This window comes from Crotalus tigris, unplaced genomic scaffold (assembly GCF_016545835.1).
Source record: "Crotalus tigris isolate CLP2741 ecotype Arizona unplaced genomic scaffold, ASM1654583v1 scf7180000023723.778456, whole genome shotgun sequence".
In the NCBI taxonomy this organism is placed as follows: domain Eukaryota; kingdom Metazoa; phylum Chordata; class Lepidosauria; order Squamata; family Viperidae; genus Crotalus; species Crotalus tigris.
This window is the reverse complement of record NW_024100141.1, coordinates 759,132-778,456: the sequence shown is the minus strand read 5'-3', so window position 1 is coordinate 778,456 and position 19,325 is coordinate 759,132. Positions and strand designations below refer to the sequence as shown.

At 44.1% G+C, this 19,325-nt stretch overlaps 1 protein-coding gene and 1 pseudogene across 1 annotated transcript; both read left to right on the top strand.

Annotated features, from left to right (window-relative positions):
• Positions 1 to 30: 30 nt before the first annotated feature.
• On the top strand, positions 31 to 14,709 carry LOC120297965 (multidrug and toxin extrusion protein 2-like). Its single transcript, XM_039321240.1, has 10 exons — positions 31 to 122; positions 1,408 to 1,521; positions 4,540 to 4,607; positions 7,127 to 7,235; positions 8,395 to 8,470; positions 9,285 to 9,354; positions 10,983 to 11,115; positions 12,167 to 12,261; positions 12,446 to 12,506; positions 14,136 to 14,709. The coding sequence occupies exons 2-10, from the start codon at positions 1,416 to 1,418 to the stop codon at positions 14,369 to 14,371; spliced, it is 954 nt and encodes a 317-aa protein (XP_039177174.1). The 5' UTR covers positions 31 to 122; positions 1,408 to 1,415; the 3' UTR covers positions 14,372 to 14,709.
• Positions 3,913 to 3,981, top strand: LOC120297980 (annotated as a pseudogene).
• Positions 14,710 to 19,325: the final 4,616 nt, after the last annotated feature.

The window sequence follows — 19,325 nt, the reverse complement described above, 5'->3', positions numbered from 1 at the left end:
TCTTTCTCTCTCTCTCTCCCACAGAGGTTCAGCCTGGGCCAACACCCTTTCACAGAATCTGCAAGCGTTTCTCCTCTTCCTCTTCATCTGGTGGAGAAAGATCCACAAGGAGACCTGGGGAGGTAGTAGAAAAGCAGAATATTTTTGTGACCTGGGCAGGGAGGGTTGAGAGAATCACGGGCACAGCTAGAAACACTTTTTTTTCCTCCACTCTTTTATTTTCGTGAGAAGTAATGATCCATTTTCAGACATTTATTCATTTATTCTCTTAATTTGATTTATATGGCCACTCATCTCACCAAAGGTAATCCTGGCTGGGCTACAAGAAACCTGTATAACAAAGCACACACAGAGACACACACCTCCTCACACACACACAGAAACACAGACACTCAAGTAGATACACAGACATAACATAGACACGTGGACACAACATAGACACATAGAGACAGACAGATACACAAACACAATATAGACACACAGACACAGATACACAAACACAACATAGACACACAGACACAACATAGACACACAGACATGGGCACAGACAGATACACAAATATAATATAGACACACAGAGACACAGACATACACAGACGCAACATAAATACACAGACACAACATAGACACAGACAGATATACAAGCAAAATATAGACACATACACAGACACAACAGACATACAGTCACAACTTAGACACAAACATAGATACACACACATACACAGACACAACAGACACACAGACATAACAATAACCCACAGATCCACATAGACTCACACACAGATACACAGACACAACGTAGATGCACAGACACAACATAGACTCACAGATCCACATAGACTCACACACAGATACACAGACACAACAGACACACAGACATAACATAGATCCACAGATCCATATAGACTCATACACAGATATACAGATACAACATAGATGCACAAACACAACATAGACTCACAATCCACATAGACTCACACACAGAGACACAGAGACAACAGACACACAGACATAACATAGACCCACAGATCCACATAGACTCACACAGAGATACACAGACACAACATAGACGCACAGACACAACACAGGCACACAGACACAACATAGACACACAGACACACAGATGCAACATAGACCCACAGATATAGACCCACAGATACAGACACACAGACACACACTCAGCCACTGCTCCAACACTGGAGGTTTATATGAAGAAATTGGACAACCATTTGTCTGAAATAGTATAGGGTCTCCTGCTTGAGCAGGGGGTTGGACTAGAAGACCTCCAGGGTCCCTTCCGACTCTGTTAGTCTGTTATTCAGACACACGCACACATAAAACACACAGACAAACAGACACAGACAGACAAGGCCCTCGCCCTGACATGGAAGCCCTTGTGTTTTACAGGCTGGACGATGGACTGTCTGCAGGAATGGGGTCCCTTCGTCCGGCTGGCCCTGCCCAGCATGTTTATGATCTGCATTGAGTGGTGGACTTTTGAGATTGGCAGCTTCCTCGCAGGTGAGACCCCCACACCCCTTTTCTCTCTCGGCCAGCAGGGGCCGTTGTCTCTCTGGGCGAGTCACTCTACGGTTCGGTGGCGTTATACAGGTAGTCCTCGACATACGACCACACATGATTTATGTTGCTAAGCGAGACATTTGTTAGGTGAGTTTTGTCCCGTTTTACAACCCCATAGTTGTTAAGTGAATCACTGCAATCGTTGAGTGAGTCACACGGTTGTTAAGTGAATCTGGCTTCTCAGAAGGTTGCAGAAGCGGATCACGTGACCCCCCCCCTGGGATGCTGCGACCGTCATAAATACGAGTCAGTTGCCAAGTGTCTGAATGTTGATCACGCGATCATGGGGAGGTTGCAACGGTCGTTAAGTGTGAAAAATGGTCACAAGTCCCTTTTTTCAGTGCCGTCGTAACCTTGAACGGTCACTAAATGAACCGCTGTAAGTCGAGGACTGCCGTATAAGTACTCCTCCACTTAATGACCGCAACTGACCCCCCCCAAACTGCTCTGCATGGGCCCTGACAACATGGCACTCCTTCGGATTGTCTGGTTCCTGTTGGTTGATGCAGTTGCGGATCCAAAGTTTTTCACTTTCACTTTCACTTTCCGTGATGATGCGGATAGTCGGTCCCACCGTCAGCCAGATGTTCAGACCGGATTTGGCAGGTTTCTGTCTACTGGTCAAGTTCCTTCTCAAGAACCTGGGATAGACAGATAGAACCTGGGATAGACAGATGTCGAATAATATTTAAAGCTTTTGTCGCGGGATGTCAGCTGTTCTGAGTAAAGCTGCCTTTTGCAATTGATCGATGGTGAATTTTTTTCAATGCCGATGGGGTTCGAGTGGTGCTGCAGATGTTTTGGGATGGCACCCAAGAGGCCTCTCATATATTAAATATCTTGTTGAATATACTGATACTACCTTTACTTTCTTTTGCCGCGGTCGTTCTGTTTTCATTTTGTGATCTTTTCCATTTCTTCCTCTTCTGCTCTGCTGTCTCCCAGTGCTGCCACATCCACTATCCGGATTTTCTGGATTTTCTTATCAACAGTTGTTAAGCCGGGGGGGGGGGGGGGGCTTGTGTAGCAGCTGCCTATCTGTTTGAATTCTAAAATCCCAGAGCCCTTCAGTTATAGGGTTTCCTGCCTGAGTAGAAGGTTGGACTAGAAGACCTCTAAAATCCCTTCCTACTTTTCTATTCTATTCTATTCCATTCCATTCCATTCCATTTTATTCTATTCTATTTTCTATTCTATTCTATTCTATTCTATTTTCTATTCTATTCTAATTCTATTCTATTCTATTCCATTCCATTTTATTCTATTTTCTATTCTATTCTATTCCATTCCATTCCATTCCATTTTATTCTATTTTCTATTCTATTCTATTCTATTCTATTCTATTCTATTCTATTCTATTCCATTCCATTCCATTCCATTCCATTTTATTCTATTCTATTTTCTATTCTATTCTATTCTATTCCATTCTATTCTATTTTCTATTCTATTCTAATTCTATTCTATTCTATTCTATTCTATTCCATTCCATTCTATTCTATTCTATTCTATTCTATTCTATTCTATTCTATTCCGTTCTATTCCATTCCATTCCATTTTATTCTATTTTCTATTCTATTCTATTCTATTCTATTCTATTCTATTCTATTCTATTCTATTCTATTCTATTCCATTCCATTTTATTCTATTTTCTATTCTATTCTATTCCATTCCATTCCATTCTATTTTCTAGTCTATTTTCTATTCTATTCTATTCTGTTCTATTTCTTCATTTTCTATGACTTTGTCGCAGGCAAATGGAGCAGTTGGTCCTCCACTTACAACCATTCATTTAGTGACCGTTCAAAGTTACAACGGCACTGGAAAAGGGACTTACCGACTATTTCTCACAATGCTGCAGCATTCACATGGTCATGTGATCAAAATTCGGATGCTTGACAACTGGTTTCTATTTATGACGGTTGCAGTGTCTCAGGGTCACATGATCCCCTGTTGCGACTTTCTGACAATGACCATTTTTCACACTTACGGCCTTTGCAGCATCCCCATAGTCACATGATTAACATTCAGATGCTTGGTAACTGATTCATATTTATGACGGTTGCCGTGTCCTGGGGGCCATGTGATCCCCTTTTGTGACCTTCTGATAAGCAAAGTCAATGTGGACTCCAGATCCACTTAACAACCGTGTTACTCACTTAACATCTGCAGTGATTCACTAAACAACCACAACAAGAACGGTCGTCCAATCGGGCAAAACTCAAAACTACTGTCTTGCTTAGCAATGGAAGTTTTGGGCTTATTTATGGTCATAAGTTTGAGGACTACCTGTATTTCTCGCAGATGTATGATTGTTATTGCCATTAAATTTATATGCTCGCTTCGGCAGCACATATACTAAAATTGAAACGATACAGAGAAGATTAGCATGGCCCTGCGAAATATAATAACGGCGGCAAGAATAGCATATGCACAGTGCTGGAAAAATGAGAATATACCATCAGAGGAAGAAGTGATAAGAAAAATCCTAGACTGTGCTGAGATGGACAAATTAACAAAAGAGATAAAAGAAAAGGAAGACACAGAGTACTATATAACATGGAACAAGTTGTATGACTGGTTGGAGACTAGAAATAATAGAGGAGAATAAATATGGAAAGGTCAAAAGTGAAAATATGTGTATAATAATGTATAATAATAATAATATGAATTATTCTTAGTAAGAAGTAGAATATGAAGGAAGAAAAATGTAAATAAACAACGGGGCAGTAAGGACAAATATTCTAAAGAAGAGTAAGGGGGGAAATGTAAATAATAGAAGATTACTGTTACGTAATCGCTGTTAAAAAAGGTGTATGTGTGTGTATGTGTGTTATGTTTTGCTTTGTTTTGTTTTGTTTTGTTGGTTAAAAATAAAATAAAAATTTAATAAAAAAAATATTATATGCTGCTTTTTTTGTGTAATGCTTCTGGATCTCAACCATGTTTCTTTCCCCTAAGGATTAATGAGTACGGTTGAATTAGGGGCTCAATCCATCATCTACGAACTGTCGACCATCGCGTATCTGGTAAGAATTTGCCAAATTCTGAAAAAGAATTAACACCAATAGCGTGAGAAGCAAGAAACATGGCAGTTTATGCAGGTAGTCCTCGACTTACAACCACAATTGAGCCCAGCATTTCTGTTGCTAAGTGAGACATTTGTTAAGCGGGTTTTGCCCCATTTTATGACCTTTCTTGCTGCAGTTGTTTAGGGCAGGGCTTTTCAACTTTTTCACCCACTGTAGCACTTTAAGGATATGGCAACATCCGAGGACCACCTGTCGCCTAGCAAGGTGTCAAAAACTTGATGACCCCCCCCCAAAAAGAAAAAAGTGATAAAGTACAGGTAGTCCTCGACTTACAACAGTTTGCTTAGTGACTGTTCGAAGTTACAATGGCACTGAAAAAAGTGCCCCCCCAAGCCACAGCAGAGCAAGACACCTGCCTGCGCACCTGGCGGTGCTCTTCCTCCTGTCCGAGGTTTTCATTGTTGTGAGCATTTCTGTTGAGGATTGGCAGCGGGGGTGGGTGGGGGGGGTGTTTGGTTTTTATTCCCCCATATGCTGGGTGGTTGCAGCTGGTTTTGGTCACTTCACATGACCCTGGGACACTGTGACCATCATAAATATGAATCGGTTGCCAAGCATCTGAATGAAAATCACAAGACCCTGGAAAGGCTGCAACATTCCAGCTGATCGGCGCTTCTTCTGGGCTCAGCAGAAGCACCAGGATCAGCACTGAGCTCCAGCTGGAGCCTGGCGCTGATCCTCATGCTTCCGCTGAGCCCTGACAGCCCTGCAGCTCCAGCCGTCTCTCGCTCAGGCTTGTGTGGTGCTGCCGCCAGTTCAGCTCATTCCCCTCCCCCGCTACCACTTTTCTAGGATGCTTGTGTACCACCTGCCAGGTGCCAATGGACCACAGGTGGTACCCGTACCACTGGTTAAAAAGCACTGGTTTAGGGAATCACGGCAGATGTTAAGTGAGTAACATGATTACTCTGAGTGTAGACCACATGCAAGGGATGAGAAGTTATGGACCAGTGGTTCTCAACCTTTTTAATGCCGCGACCCCCAACTGGTTGTAAGTCGAGGACTACCCAACCGGTCGTAAGTCGAGGACTTTCCCTGCCCGGGAGCGCCATGCATGCGTGGTGCTGCCCCCTGCGCCAGCTGAGGCGTAGCTGGCAAGCGGCAGAGACGGCGCAGGCCGACCACCGGCTGGGCCACCAGCTGGCCCAGCCCAAGGGAAGTAAGGCACCCGCCGGGCCCCACGCGCGCCAGCAACCCTCCCTGCGCCCGCCGGCCTCCCACCTCCCACCCCTGGCCCTCTTTTACTTACATTTTTAGTAGTTGCTCAGCAGGGAGGGGTGGAAGCTTCCAGACAGCTCGCCTTCGCTGCAGACAACGTGCAGCACCGTTTGCAGAAGGGGACTTTTGGCGGGCTCAGCAGGGCAGAGACAGCCTGGACAATTCCTATTGGCTTTGGAAAGCTAATAGAATTAGACTCTATTCAAGAGAGTTTATTCTATTGGCTTTCAAAAGCCAATAGAATAAAAGGGAGTAGCACAGCTAAGGAAAAGGGGGAAAAAAATGGCGGACTGCGTTGTTTGGCGACCCCCGTGAAATGGTTGTTCGACCCCAAATGGGGTCCCGACCCACAGGTTGAGAACCACTGTTATAGATTGATGCGCTCAGCTTAACCATCTGATGCTGGTGGACATGTGGTAGTCCTGGCCTTAGAAGCACAATGGAGTCCAAAACGTCTATTGCTAAGCAAGACAGTTTTTAAGTGAGTCTTGCCCCATTTTATGACCTTTCTTGCCCCAGTTGTTAAATGAATCTGGCTTCCCCATTGACTTGGCTTCTCGGAAGCTCGCAAAAGAGGGTCACATGACCCTCCCTGGGACCCAGCAACCGTTATAAATATGAACCAGTTGCCAAGCGTCCGAGTATAGGTCACGTGATCATGGGGATGCTGCAATGCCCATCAGTGTGAAAAATAATCGTCAGTCACTTCTTTCAGCACCGTTGTAACTTTGAACAGTCACTAAATGAATGGTTGTAAGTCAAGGACTGCTCGTATGCCTTTTGTTGGGTTAGAGCAGTGGTTCTCAACCTGTGGGTCGGGACTCCATTTGGGGTCGAACGACCATTTCACGGGGGTCGCCAAACAACGCAGTCCGCCATTTTTGCCCCCTTTTTCTTAGCTGTGTTACTCCCTTTTATTCGATTGGGTTTTGAAAGCCAATAGAATAGACTCCCTTGAATAGAGTCTAATTCTATTGGCTTTCCAAAGCCAATAGGAATTGTCCAGGCTGTCTCTGCCCTGCTGAGCCCGCCAAAAGTCCCAGTCTGCAAACGGTGCTGCACCCGTTGAATAGTCCTCGACTTACGACCGGTTGAGTAGTCCTCGACTTACACTGGTTGGAGGTCGCGGCATTAAAAAGGTTGAGAACCACTGGGTTAGAGGTTAACCCTGATTGACTTTGCACAAAAGAAAAATCTCCAAACTGGTGCAAAAACCACTCACAGAAGCTTCTTCTCAGCTGCCACAGGGGATGAGCGTGGCTTCCAGTGTCCGCGTGGGTAACGCCTTAGGCGCCGGAGATGTTGACCAGGCTAAGAGGTCATGCATTATGGCCCTCCTTTGCACCGGTGAGTATATATGACTCTTTAAGCCCTGGAAGGGGGGGGTGGAGAAGTTCCAATTCATGCCCGCTGGGGAATGCTGGGAGTTGAAATTAACCTATCTTAAAGTGGCTAAGGTTAAGGAGCACAGCTTTGGTGGGCGCTTGCCCTGAGCAAAGGGGTTAGACTAGAAGACCTCAAAGAGCCTGCTAGTTTAGGAGAGCCTCAGAAACCATGTAGATCCTTCTGATAGAGATGGATGGATGGATAAAGGGATAGAAGGATGGATGGAGGGAGGGATAGTTCAATATAGATAGATTAGATAGATATCTGTCTATCATGTATATCATCATCTATCTATCTATCCATTCATCTATTTATCATATGCCCATATCTATCTATCTATCTATCTATCTATCTATCTATCTATCTATCTATCTATCTATCTATCTATCTATCTATCTATCTATCTATTCATCTATTTATCATATGCCCATGTCTATCTATCTATCTATCTATCTATCTATCTATCTATCTATCTATCTATCTATCTATCTATCTATCTATCTATCTATATCCATCCATCCATCTATCTATCTATCCATCTATTCATCATTTATCCATCCATCCATTATCCATCTATCTATTGCTATCATCTATCTATCTATCCATTCGTCTATTTATCATGTATTTATCATCTATCTATCTATCTATCTATCTATCTATCTATCTATCATCTATCTTTCTATCTATTCATCTATTTATCATTTATCCATCCATCCATCCATCCATCCATTCATTTATCCATCTATTTTTCTATCTATCTATCTGTCATCTCTCTCTATCCATTTACCTATTTATCATCCATCCATCCATCCATCCATCCATCTATCATCTATCTATCTATCTATCTATCTATCTATCTATCTCCATCCATTCATCTATCTATCATATCTCTCTCTCTCTCTCTCTCTCTCTCTCTCTCTCTCTCTCTCTCTCTCTCTCTCTCATCTATCTACCTATCTATCTATAGATGCATAGAGATGAATGGATGGATAGGTAGGTAGATAGATAGAGATGAATGGATATACAGTATGCAACCGCATTGAAGATGCCCCCCCCCGAACGGAGATGAAACATTCCCCCCCCCCCTGGCATGGGACCCACCTTCTCTCTCCCTTCACAGGGGTTCTTGCGGTGGTTTTCGCTGGGCTGCTGGCAGCTGTGAAGGACGTGGTGGCCTACATCTTCACCAACGACCTGTAAGGCCCTCTTTTCATTATCTCTCTTCTCAAGATACCCCAGGAGGGGGACGAATGAAAGGGAGTCTGCCCGTTGCCCCTCTGCCTGTACAGGTAGTCCCGGATTTACGCCCGTTCTTGAGTTATGACGGAGCCTCCAAAAGCTACTTATGAAGCATCTTCCAACTTGTGATGGCCGTGTACACACACACACACATACAGAGAGTTATACAATTGCATTTTGTGAACTTCCTCGTGTTCTTGGGGGAAGAGGATGCCAGTTGCCCCTCTTTGTGAGTCACAGCGGTGTCTCCTCCACAGACACAATCCAGCACGTCAGAACAACTCCACCCATTTGCTTCTAGTGATCCGTCTAATGAAAAGAAAACCAACGTAGCGTTGAATGGATGCTACTTGATTCGCTTCAGGGTCCTAACCCCAGAATTTTGCCTTAAGGGAAATTTTGGCCACCTCGTTTTTTCTTTTTTAGGACATTAAGCGAATCACCCGGTCGTTAAATGAATCTGCCTTCCCCTTTTCAGTTTGTTTGTTGGTAGGTCACAAAATGGCGACCACCATATTATAAATACTGGCCGCTTGACAAACATCCCAATTTTGATCACAGGACCAGGCGGATGATGCGACGGTCGTAAGTGCGAGGACTGGTCATAAATTGTTGGTTTGGGTTTTTTTTAGCGCTGTTGTAACTTTGAACGGATGCTAAATGAAGGGTTGTAAATCTAAGACTACCTGTACATCCTCCAATGAGCTTTTTCCTGGGCAGACTTTAGAACTCAGATCTCCTAATAATATTATTTTTTTCTTCCCTCAATAGAGAGATCGTGTCTTTGGTGTCCAAAGTGATGCTAATCTTTTCCCCTTTTCACCTGTTCGATGCCACCGCGGTGAGTTTATGGCGGTTGCAAAGCCCCTGGGTGGGGTGTGATGGGGGGGAGCCAAATGGGCTTTGTAAAAAGCCTTTCCTGTTTATTCGAACAGGTTTCTAGTCCTCATGACTACAAATAGAACCCATTCCTGTGGAAATCGTAGTTCCTGGATAAATATATTTTTTTTATTCTTGATTTTATTTTTATTTTGGCCCTTAGGGGAGTCCTAGCACTGGCAAAACTTGAAAGTATGTGCAGACAATCAGGATGGAAGAAAACAATCTTAGGAGCTGTGAAGCTCAGGGTTCCTCTTTCGATGGGGTTCTCTGCAGATTCACACATGCAATCTGATTAGAAGTAGAATAACCGAGTTGGAAGGGACCTTGGAGGTCATCTAGTCCAACCCCCTGCTCAGGCAGGAAACCCTATGCCATTTCAGACAAATGGCTGTCCAGTCTCTTCTTAAAAACTTCCATTGTTGGAGCATTCACCGCTTCTGGAGGCAGGCTGTTCCACTGGTTAATTGTTCTCACTGTCAGGAAGTTTCTCCTTAGTTCTACGTTGCTTCTCTCCTTGATGAGTTTCCATCCGTTGCTTTTTGTCCTGCCTTCAGGTGCTTCGGAGAATAAGTTGACTCCCCTCTTTGCGATGGGCCCCCAAATATTGGAAGACTGCTATCATGTCCTCCCTTGTCCTTCTCTTTATTGAATTAGACATACTCAATTCCAGCAACTGTTCCTTATATGTTTTAGCCTCCATATAAAGAACGGTTGCTGGAATTGGGTATGTCTACAGTAGTGGCCAAAATTGTGGAAACCTTTTGGGAAAAGTGTAATTTTTAGGTTTGATGGCTAATAACACCACCCCCCTCCTTTTTTTTTGGAGTAGTACCATAAATTATATATCAGTGGAAAGGTAATTTAATCAAGAATGCAATGCGACAAAGTTTGTTCAATTATCTGTACTGTATTCTATGAAAAGGTATAGCCAAATAACCAGAAAAAGGAAGCACAACTTGCTCAGGTTGGTCTCAGGTAGCTTTCCTTCACCTGATGGTAGCCAATACTAGGACTACCTGTACAAGTTGGGAAGCCAGAACAGGGCATCATCCAGAGACACACTTTGAACAGTCACTAAATGAACTGTTGTAAGTCAAGGACAAGCTATACTAGCTGGGAAGCCGGAACAGGGCATCATCCAGAGACACACTTTGAACGGTCACTAAATGAACTGTTGTAAGTCAAGGACTATCTGTATTAGTTGGGAAGCCAGAACAGGGCATCATCCAGAGACACACTTTGAATGGTCACTAAATGAACTGTTGTAAGTCAAGGACTATCTGTACTAGCTGGGAAGCCAGAACAGGGCATCATCCAGAGATACACCAGGAGAGTCTCCCCTACAGGTGGATGGTTTGAACCCGTATCCATTTTTCAAAATGGAATTGTGTCCTTTGGCCAACCACATTCCCTGGGCTACCTTCAAGCAGCTCGACAGAATGTGCCTGTTCTCAGGACGATAACCTTGTGAGGTAGGCCAGCTGAGTGAAGTTTTTAATCCATCCTCGTCTCCGGATCAAAAAAAACCCTTCGGGAGACTCTCTTAGAGAATCTCCCTAATCTCTCTGCTCTGCCTCTGTTCGCCAGGCCACTTGCGGAGGTGTGCTGAGGGGTGCCGGCAAGCAGAAAATTGGCGCCATCGCCAACGCGGTAGGCTACTACGTCATCGGATTGCCCATCGGGATTACGCTGATGTTCGTGTACAAGCTTGGTGTAATGGGTGAGCCAGCCACCAAATGCCATTTTCCTTTGCAAGCTGCACTCCAGATGTTCGGCTTGGTCTATGGGACTGTCAGGAACACCAGCCAGATGTGCCTCAAACAGTGATTGAGATGGAATAGAATAGAATAGAATAGAATAGAATAGAATAGAATAGAATAGAATAGAAGTAGAAGTAGAAGTAGAAGATGGAATGGAGTAGAATAGAATAGAGTAGAAGTAGAATAATGGAATGGAATTGAATGGAATGGAATGGAATGGAATAATGAAAGAATGGAATGGAATAGAATAGCATATAGAATAGCATATAGAATAGAATAGAATAGTATAGAATAGAATAATGGAATGGAATAGAATAGAATGGAATGGATTAATGGAATGAAATGGAATGGAATAATGAAAGAATGGAATAGAATAGAATAGAATAGAATAAAATAGAATAGAATAGAATAGAATAGAATAGCATATAGAATAGCATATAGAATAGAATAGAATAGAATAGAATAGAATAGAATAGAATAGAATAGAATAGAATAGAATAGAATAGAATAATGGAATGGAATGGAATGGAATGGAATGGAATAGAATAGAATAGAATATATGGAATGGAATGGAATAGAATAGAATCTGAAAGATCCCTTTAGGAAGATCACAATTGGTCCCTCCCCAACTGGTGGAAGTGAGTCCCATGGCCAAACTCACTACCTAAAACAATGTTTCTCAACCTCAGCAGTTTTTAAGATAGGTGGACTTCAAGTCCCAGAATTCCTCAGCCAACATGCTTTAAGAGGGGTGGACTTCCATTCCCAGAATTCCCCAACCAGCATGCTTTAAGAGGGGTGGACTTTCACTCCCAGAATTCCCCAGTCAGCATGCCCTCCCCAGCTTAGTAGTTCCTAGAGCGACTATGGTCCAACCTACCTCGTAGGTCTATTATGGGGGAAAATGGGAGGAGGCTGGCTGGGGAATTCTGGGAGTTGAAGTCCACCCGTTTTAAAGCTTCAGAGGTTGAGAAACACAGTTCTAGAGCCAACCTCTCGCTCTCCCTGCAGGCCTGTGGACCGGTTTGATCGTTTGCATCTCTCTGCAAGCGGCATCTTTTTTGCTTGTCGTCTTGCGCATGAACTGGAAAAAAGCCGCCGAAGAGGTAGATCTCTTGCCTGCAGGTTTGATTGCGCTTTGTCCTCAAGTAGTGCCAGCTGAGGAATGGGTTCATGGGCTTGACTCAGAATAAAACAGCAAGCCGTGAAGTATGGCAGCTGGCTCTTCGCAAAAATGTTCAAAACGAGACCAATTTTGTTTTGCTTGTTTGTTTCTTTCCTCTCTCTCAGGCCCAGATCCGAGCTGGATTAACAGACCGACTAGGAAGTCCTCAGCAGTCTTCCGGTGCGGGTAAAAACACCCTATTATCCCTTACTCTTTGTGCGATGTGTGTCTCTGTGTGTGTGTGTTTTTAACAGTGTGAAAAAAGGTTTGGAGAGTCTTTAAAAAGCACCTTGCAAGGTTTATTCAGATGATTTATGGGTTGATTGCATTTTAGATTTGCTCCATGCAACGTGTTGTTCGCTTTGATTATTTTTGCAAATAACTCAAGGGGCAAACATATACAATGCACTTCCTTCTCCTGTTTTCTCCACAACAACAACCCTGTGAGGTGGTTAGGCTGAGAGGGAGGAAGTGGCCGAAAATCACCTGGCTGGATTTAATGGCTAAGGCAGGACTAGAACTCACCTCTCCAAAGTGAACAACGGCACTGAAAAAAGTGACTGTATGATCGTTTTTCACATTACCATTGCAATATCCCCAGGGTCACATGATCAAAATTTAGAGGCTTTAGATTTTTAGAAGGAAGATAAAGTTTACTCCTCAACTATTTTTACTGAGTATTTTCGTTGATTTAAATGAAAAATAAACTATCTTGATGTTGAATTTAGTAACTGCAGCAAGTTTATTAGTAGGTTTATACTGGAAGAAAGATTCTTTGCCTACTTTAGAAGAATGGACATTTAAAGTATCTAGTCTTGCAGAAATGGCAAAAATCTCTGCTTATTTAAAGGATCATACACAAGAAAAATATATCACTGTATGGAGAAGATGGATAGATTATATTCAGAAAAAGTATGGAATTAAAAAGTTTCACTTATTTTATGAATGAATATTATAACAAATATTATAGAGAATTGTCTTATAGGTTATGGAGTTAAAGGTTAATTATGATATTTTCTTTTTTCTTTTCTTTTTTTCTTTTCTTTTCTTTTTCATTATTATAAATTTGGTTATTATTAACCCTGTGTTCTGCTCTGGGAAGTGAGGGAGGGGGGTTGGGGGTGGGAGGGAGGGTAAGAGGGGGGGTAAGTGTAGTATAGATAATGGTTGTTTATAGGAGTGCGGCCCCAGGCACTCCCTTTATGCTGTGTTCATGGGTTTGATAGGGATGGGAGGAGAGAAGGTGTAGAGAGGAAGTAGGGTGTTGAGAGGAGAGGGGGAGGGGAAAAGAGTAGGTGGGGAGGAGAGAAAGAGAAGGGAAGTAGGGAATGTTTTAAGAAAGGGTGGACGCGGCCTGGGGGGCATGGGCGGGCCGCACCAATGGTTATGAATTTATCTTATTTTAAAATTGTATTGTATTTTTATAATGTTTAAATGGAAAAAAATAAAAATTTTCAATATAAAAAAATTTTTTTAGAGGCTTGGCAACTGACATGTATTTATGACAGTTGCCGTGTGCCAGGTCATGTGATCAGCTTTTGCGACCTTCTGACCAGCAAAGTCAATGGGGAAGCTAGAGTCATTTAACAACTGTGCCACTAACGTAACTACTGCAGCGATTCACTTAACAACGCTGGCAAGGAAGGTGGTAACATGGGGCAAAATTTACTTAACAACTATCTCGCTTAGCAATAGAAGTTTGGGATTCCCTTGTGGTACTAAGGCCAGGACTACTGCCTGGCCACCAACATCGAACGGTTAAGCCGAGCGTCTCAATCTGCAATTTCTAATCCCTTGCATGTGGTCTGCACACAGATTATCTTGTGATGAATCTGGAGGTGCCCAACGGAGATACCCTCAGTTGTCTTGTCCACCAGGGCGAAAACTTAGCGGACCATCAGCCCATTCCCAGCGAACAGATGCCCCCATTCATGGTTTCCCCAATGCCAGGGGCCTTATCCTGCAGGCAACTTGTTTTCCGGCGTGGACTGGCACTGCTGTTAGCAGTCGCCATCTTGATTTTGGGGATTGTCATCCATCTCCTTCTCTGAGAACGGCGGAGCTGTGCAGCACGGGAGGACCAGACAAGGCAGCCAATTCGAATGGGCGTCCTGCTCACTCATCAGCGTTCATCCCAGAGGATCTAAGAGTGACTCAGCCTTGGATCTGATCTCCAAAGATAGTTGCTCCTCTACGATCAGCCTGGACCAATGATGGGGTCACCCATTTGATGTTGTTAAGGGATGGAAAGACTTAACTCACCTTTCAAGGCGTTTGGAAAATCACATTGGAATAAATCCAGGTGTTTAATTTTTTTCAAAAAAAAAAAATTGGTGTTTTCTATTTTAACCTTTTTTGAATAAAATAAAAATAGATATTAAAAAGGAAAAAAAATCACATTGGAATAAATCCAAGTGTCTTCTGTACACATTCACTGATAAAAATTCCTGGTTTTAAGAAATCTGTTGAAGGTTTGGTTGACCACTGGTGATTTCCATCAGCAATGTTTTGACCCAGATGTGGTCAAAAAAGTAAAGAGGGCAGCTTTCATGATACAACAAAAGCTCCAATTTTTGATGTGTGTAAAACATTCCACTGTGCTATTGTGGGTGCCATCTTGACTCTTTAGACCGATTATCCTGCTTGCAGCTCTAATGTTACTCCATGCCATTTATGTATAGGTGGTCCTCGACTTACAACCGCAATTAGACCAGACTTTCTGTTGTAAAGCGAGGCAGTTGTTAAGTGAGTCATGCCCAATTTTGCAAGTTTTTGCTCCTGTTGTTAAGTGAATCATGCTGTCATTAAACAAATCCGGCTTCCCCAACTAACTTTGCTTGTCGGAAGTCGGCTCGTAAGGTCACAAATATCAATCACACGACAACGGAATGTTGTAACTATTGTAAAATCATGCTGGTCGCTAAGCAACCCAATACTGATCAGGTGACCATAGGGATGCTGAGATGGTCATAGTGCGAGGACTGGCTGCAAGTCACTTTTTTTTTCAGTGCCGCTGTAATTTTGAACAGTCACTAAACGAATGGCTGTAAGTGGGGGCTAACTGTATTTCAAGAATGATTCTTAACAGCACAGAGTAAGCAGATTAAGACACCTCCACACAATCATTTTTAAAACCATGGAATCTCCCAATATGTGCAATGCTGTTACGTTATTATATTTTTTTTTTACAACACAAAGCACAGTATCTGTGATTTGTTTTCTTTTTTGTTGTTGTTGTTCCTTCTTTGTTCCCATTTTGGACAGTGATTAATTTTGCGGCTCAGGATTTTTACAAAAATAAACTTTTTTGTTAGATGGTGGATGCATTGCCAGGATTAGCAAAGGAGAGGTGAGCTTTGTCACCAGGAAATTAAAGATATATCATTGTCCTACTGCCATGGTAGAGCTCTTTCTGTGGGCACGTATGCCGTCGCCCCAGTCCTAGGCCTTCAGCTGGGTTTTATAAAACCTTTTTGCTTTAGGCCTCCGTCGCCATGTGCAAAAAAAAAAGGTTCAATATATCAATCAATTTCAACTTCTTGCGGGGAAAAAAAAGATCTCGCAAAGTTGGAATTGATTGATTAAACTTTTTAGTCCCACCCAGTCTGCTGTTATCATGCCCACCCAATTGGCCACACCCACCCAATGGCCACGCCCACCCAATGGCCACGCCCACCCGGCACCCGACGATACATAAGTGGTTTTGGGTTTCAGTTTGGGCACTCGGTCTCTAAAAGGTTCGCCATCACTGTCCTACTGGCTCATAATGCTGTTTAACTTAGTCTCGTTTGAGCATCAATCACTTTAAGTTGTGTGGACTTCAATTCCCAGAATTCTCCAGCCAGCCATTCTGGCTGGGGGATTCTGGGAGTTGAAGTCCACACACACACACACACCTTAAAGTGACCGAGGTTGAGAAATACTGTCCTAAAACAAGAAAGGGATATTCCTGGATTTTTAGTGACCATATAAATAGATATTTTTCCATGATGATCTCTCCCCAATCTGATCATTCAGGTCTTCTAAAGGTGTCCTCACCATCACTGTGACTGAGTCCATCCATCTGGCTGGTCCGTTGCTTTTTTTTTTTCCCTTCCACCTTCCCAGCATTATGGGCTTGCCAAGAGAGATGGGTCTTCCCATAACATGACTCCAATATAATTGGAGCCTGATCATTTGTGCCTTAGTTGGGTGACAACTTGGTGTTAACTCTTAGTGACCACAAAGAATTGATCTGTCCCCAGCGTGTTCCAATCAGTCCGCCTCCTCCTCCTCCTCCTCCTCTTCCTCCTCCATCTCCATTCCACAATCCCACTTCCCTTCTAGCACTGAAGATGTTACCTAGTTGGGTCAATGAAACATCTGCAACAAAACCACCAAGTTCAGAGTGCACCAAGGATCCCATAGTTGTTGTTGTTGTTCTTCTTCTTCTTCTTCTTCTTCTTGTTCTTGTTGTTGTTGTTCTTCTTCTCCTCCTCCTCCTCCTCCTCCTTCTCCTCCTCCTCCTCCTTCTCCTCCTCCTCCTCCTCCTCCCCATCTTCCTCTTCTCCATAAACCCCACTCCCTTCAAACACTGTTGGTGTTCTCTAGTTGGGTTATGGGACATCTACAAAAAACCCACCAAGCTCAGAGAGCGCTGATGACTCCATAGTCCTCCTCCTCCTCCTCCATCTCCATGTTTTGAGTGAAGACTGGCTGGTTTTGTTTGATGGTCCATCACTTTGTTTTCATGGCTGTCCATCATCTTCTCGGGAGCCTCCTCTAATGTCAAAGGATTCTGTCCCCAACACGTTCCTTCAGATCTTCCAGTGATGTTCCCATCGCCACTGAGTCCCTCCACCTTGCTGTGGTTGTCCTCTCCTCTCTTCCACTTTTTCTAGCATCAAAGCCTTCTCCAGAGAGCTGGATCTTCACATCATGCTTTCATAGTAGGAGAATTTGAACCTGGTCATTTGTGTCTTGAGGGAGAGCTCCGGGTTGATTTGTTCAATGATACGTTGGTGGTTTTTCTTGGCTGTCCTCACTCTTCTTAGTTGTCTTCTCCAACACCAAAGTTCAAAGACATCAATACCTTCTTTCTCAAAGTCCAACTGTCCATGAAAGGTCAGAGCGAAAACCATGCATGATTCTGATTGTCTATACCAGATATGTCAAACACAAGGCCCGGGAGCCAGATGTGGCCCACAAAGTGGTTTCACATGGAAACAGGGAGGGAACGGTCCCCGCTGCCTTGGCCCTGGCCCAGGCCAGCCGGGAGCCAATGTACAATTTTGTGGTGGCTATCTATTGTCAACGCTGCAAATATTGTATATTCTTGCTTTTGACAATATGCAGTATTGTCTGGTAAATATGGGGTTAATAAAGAGCAGAAGGGGCAGTTGGGGGTAAAGCCCGGGAAAGAAAGAGGAAGAAAACATTTGACCTTCACACTAATTGGATAGCCGTGAGATATGACGGCTAATTTAGGGAGGGAACAGGCTGATAATTTAACTGCTCAGAGGAAGAGAACTTAGATCCTAGCATCCCTCCGTTGTGCCTGTGCCGACATTTTGTAACATTAAAAGACTTTTAGGAAAATAAATGCCTGGAAGTTCTTTGGAATGTTTCATTAGCCGGAACCACAACATCTATGCTGAAAGGCATTCAGTCTTAGCTCCACAAGGCCGTTTGGAAACAGCGAGGAACCAGCCCCTGCCACGTCGGCCCTGCCCCCTGGGTGCATGCTGGGGAGGTGTCACCCTTTGTGAGGAATGAAGAAATGTACCATGCCTTGATGCTTGCCCCGGTCCCACCCTCTTCTGCCAGAGACCCTCAGATCTGTCCCACTCCTGCCCAGGCCCCCACAAGCCCCCTTGACGCGAATGATGTAGAATTGGCCATGCCTACCCAGTAGGCCACACCCACTCCATCCACACCCACCCAGTAGGCTGCACCCACCCTGGCCACACCCACCTGGCCCCCCCAGGGCAACCGCAATGCTGATGCGGCCCTCAATGAAATTGAGTTTGACACCCCTGGGCTATGGAGATTCTCCATGCTCCAGGTCCACGGTTGTCCCAAAGGTGTTTTTTCAGGAGGCAACTGGACTTTCTTGTTTTTCTCTGAAGACGTTTCGCTTCTCATCCCAGAAGCTTCTTCAGCTCTGACTGGAATGGTGGGAAATGGAAGGATTTACACTCCTTGCAGACAGCCGGTCCTTTGCCTTCTTTTAGAGCCGTGGTTCTCCACCTGTGGGTCGGGACCCCATTTGGGGTCGAACGACCATTTCACGGGGGTCGCCAAACAACACAGTCCGCCATTTTTTCTCCCCTTTTCCTTAGCTGTGCTACTCCCTTTTATTCTATTGGCTTTTGAAAAGCCAATAGAATAGACTCTCTTGAATAGAGTCTAATTCTATTGGCTTTCCAAAGCCAATAGGAATTGTCCAGGCTGTCTCTGCCCTGCTGAGCCCGCCAAAAGTCCCATTCTGCAAACGGTGCTGCACCAGTTGAGTAGTCCTCGACTTACGACCAGTTGAGTAGTCCTCGACTTACGATCCGTTGGGGGTCGCGGCATTAAAAAGGTTGAGAACCACTGTTCTAGAGAAACGTTGAGGCCACCTGGAGGCTGACCTGTGTCCTCAGGGTCACCTGAGCAGTGCAAATGGGTGGGGAGCCTATGAGAATCTCCATAGACCTTTAGCCATGCACTTTGGGAGGAACACACTTCGAATGATGTGGGAGGAGGAAAAGATTCCCAGAAAACATGGCAGACTATACAGGATCCATTTGCGCTTCATTTGGAGATGCAGACCACACAGACTCATCCCCAACAGCCTGTGTGCCCGTCTTCAACGGGGAAGGGACCCAGGGCAGAAACCATCCTGCAGCCGAGAAGGCTCCCCACCCATTTGCACCACTCAGGTGACCCTGAGGACACAGGTAAACCTCCAGGTGGCCTCAACAACTCTCTACAACAGGGGTGTCAAACTCAATTTCATTGAGGGCGGCATCAGCATTGCGGTTG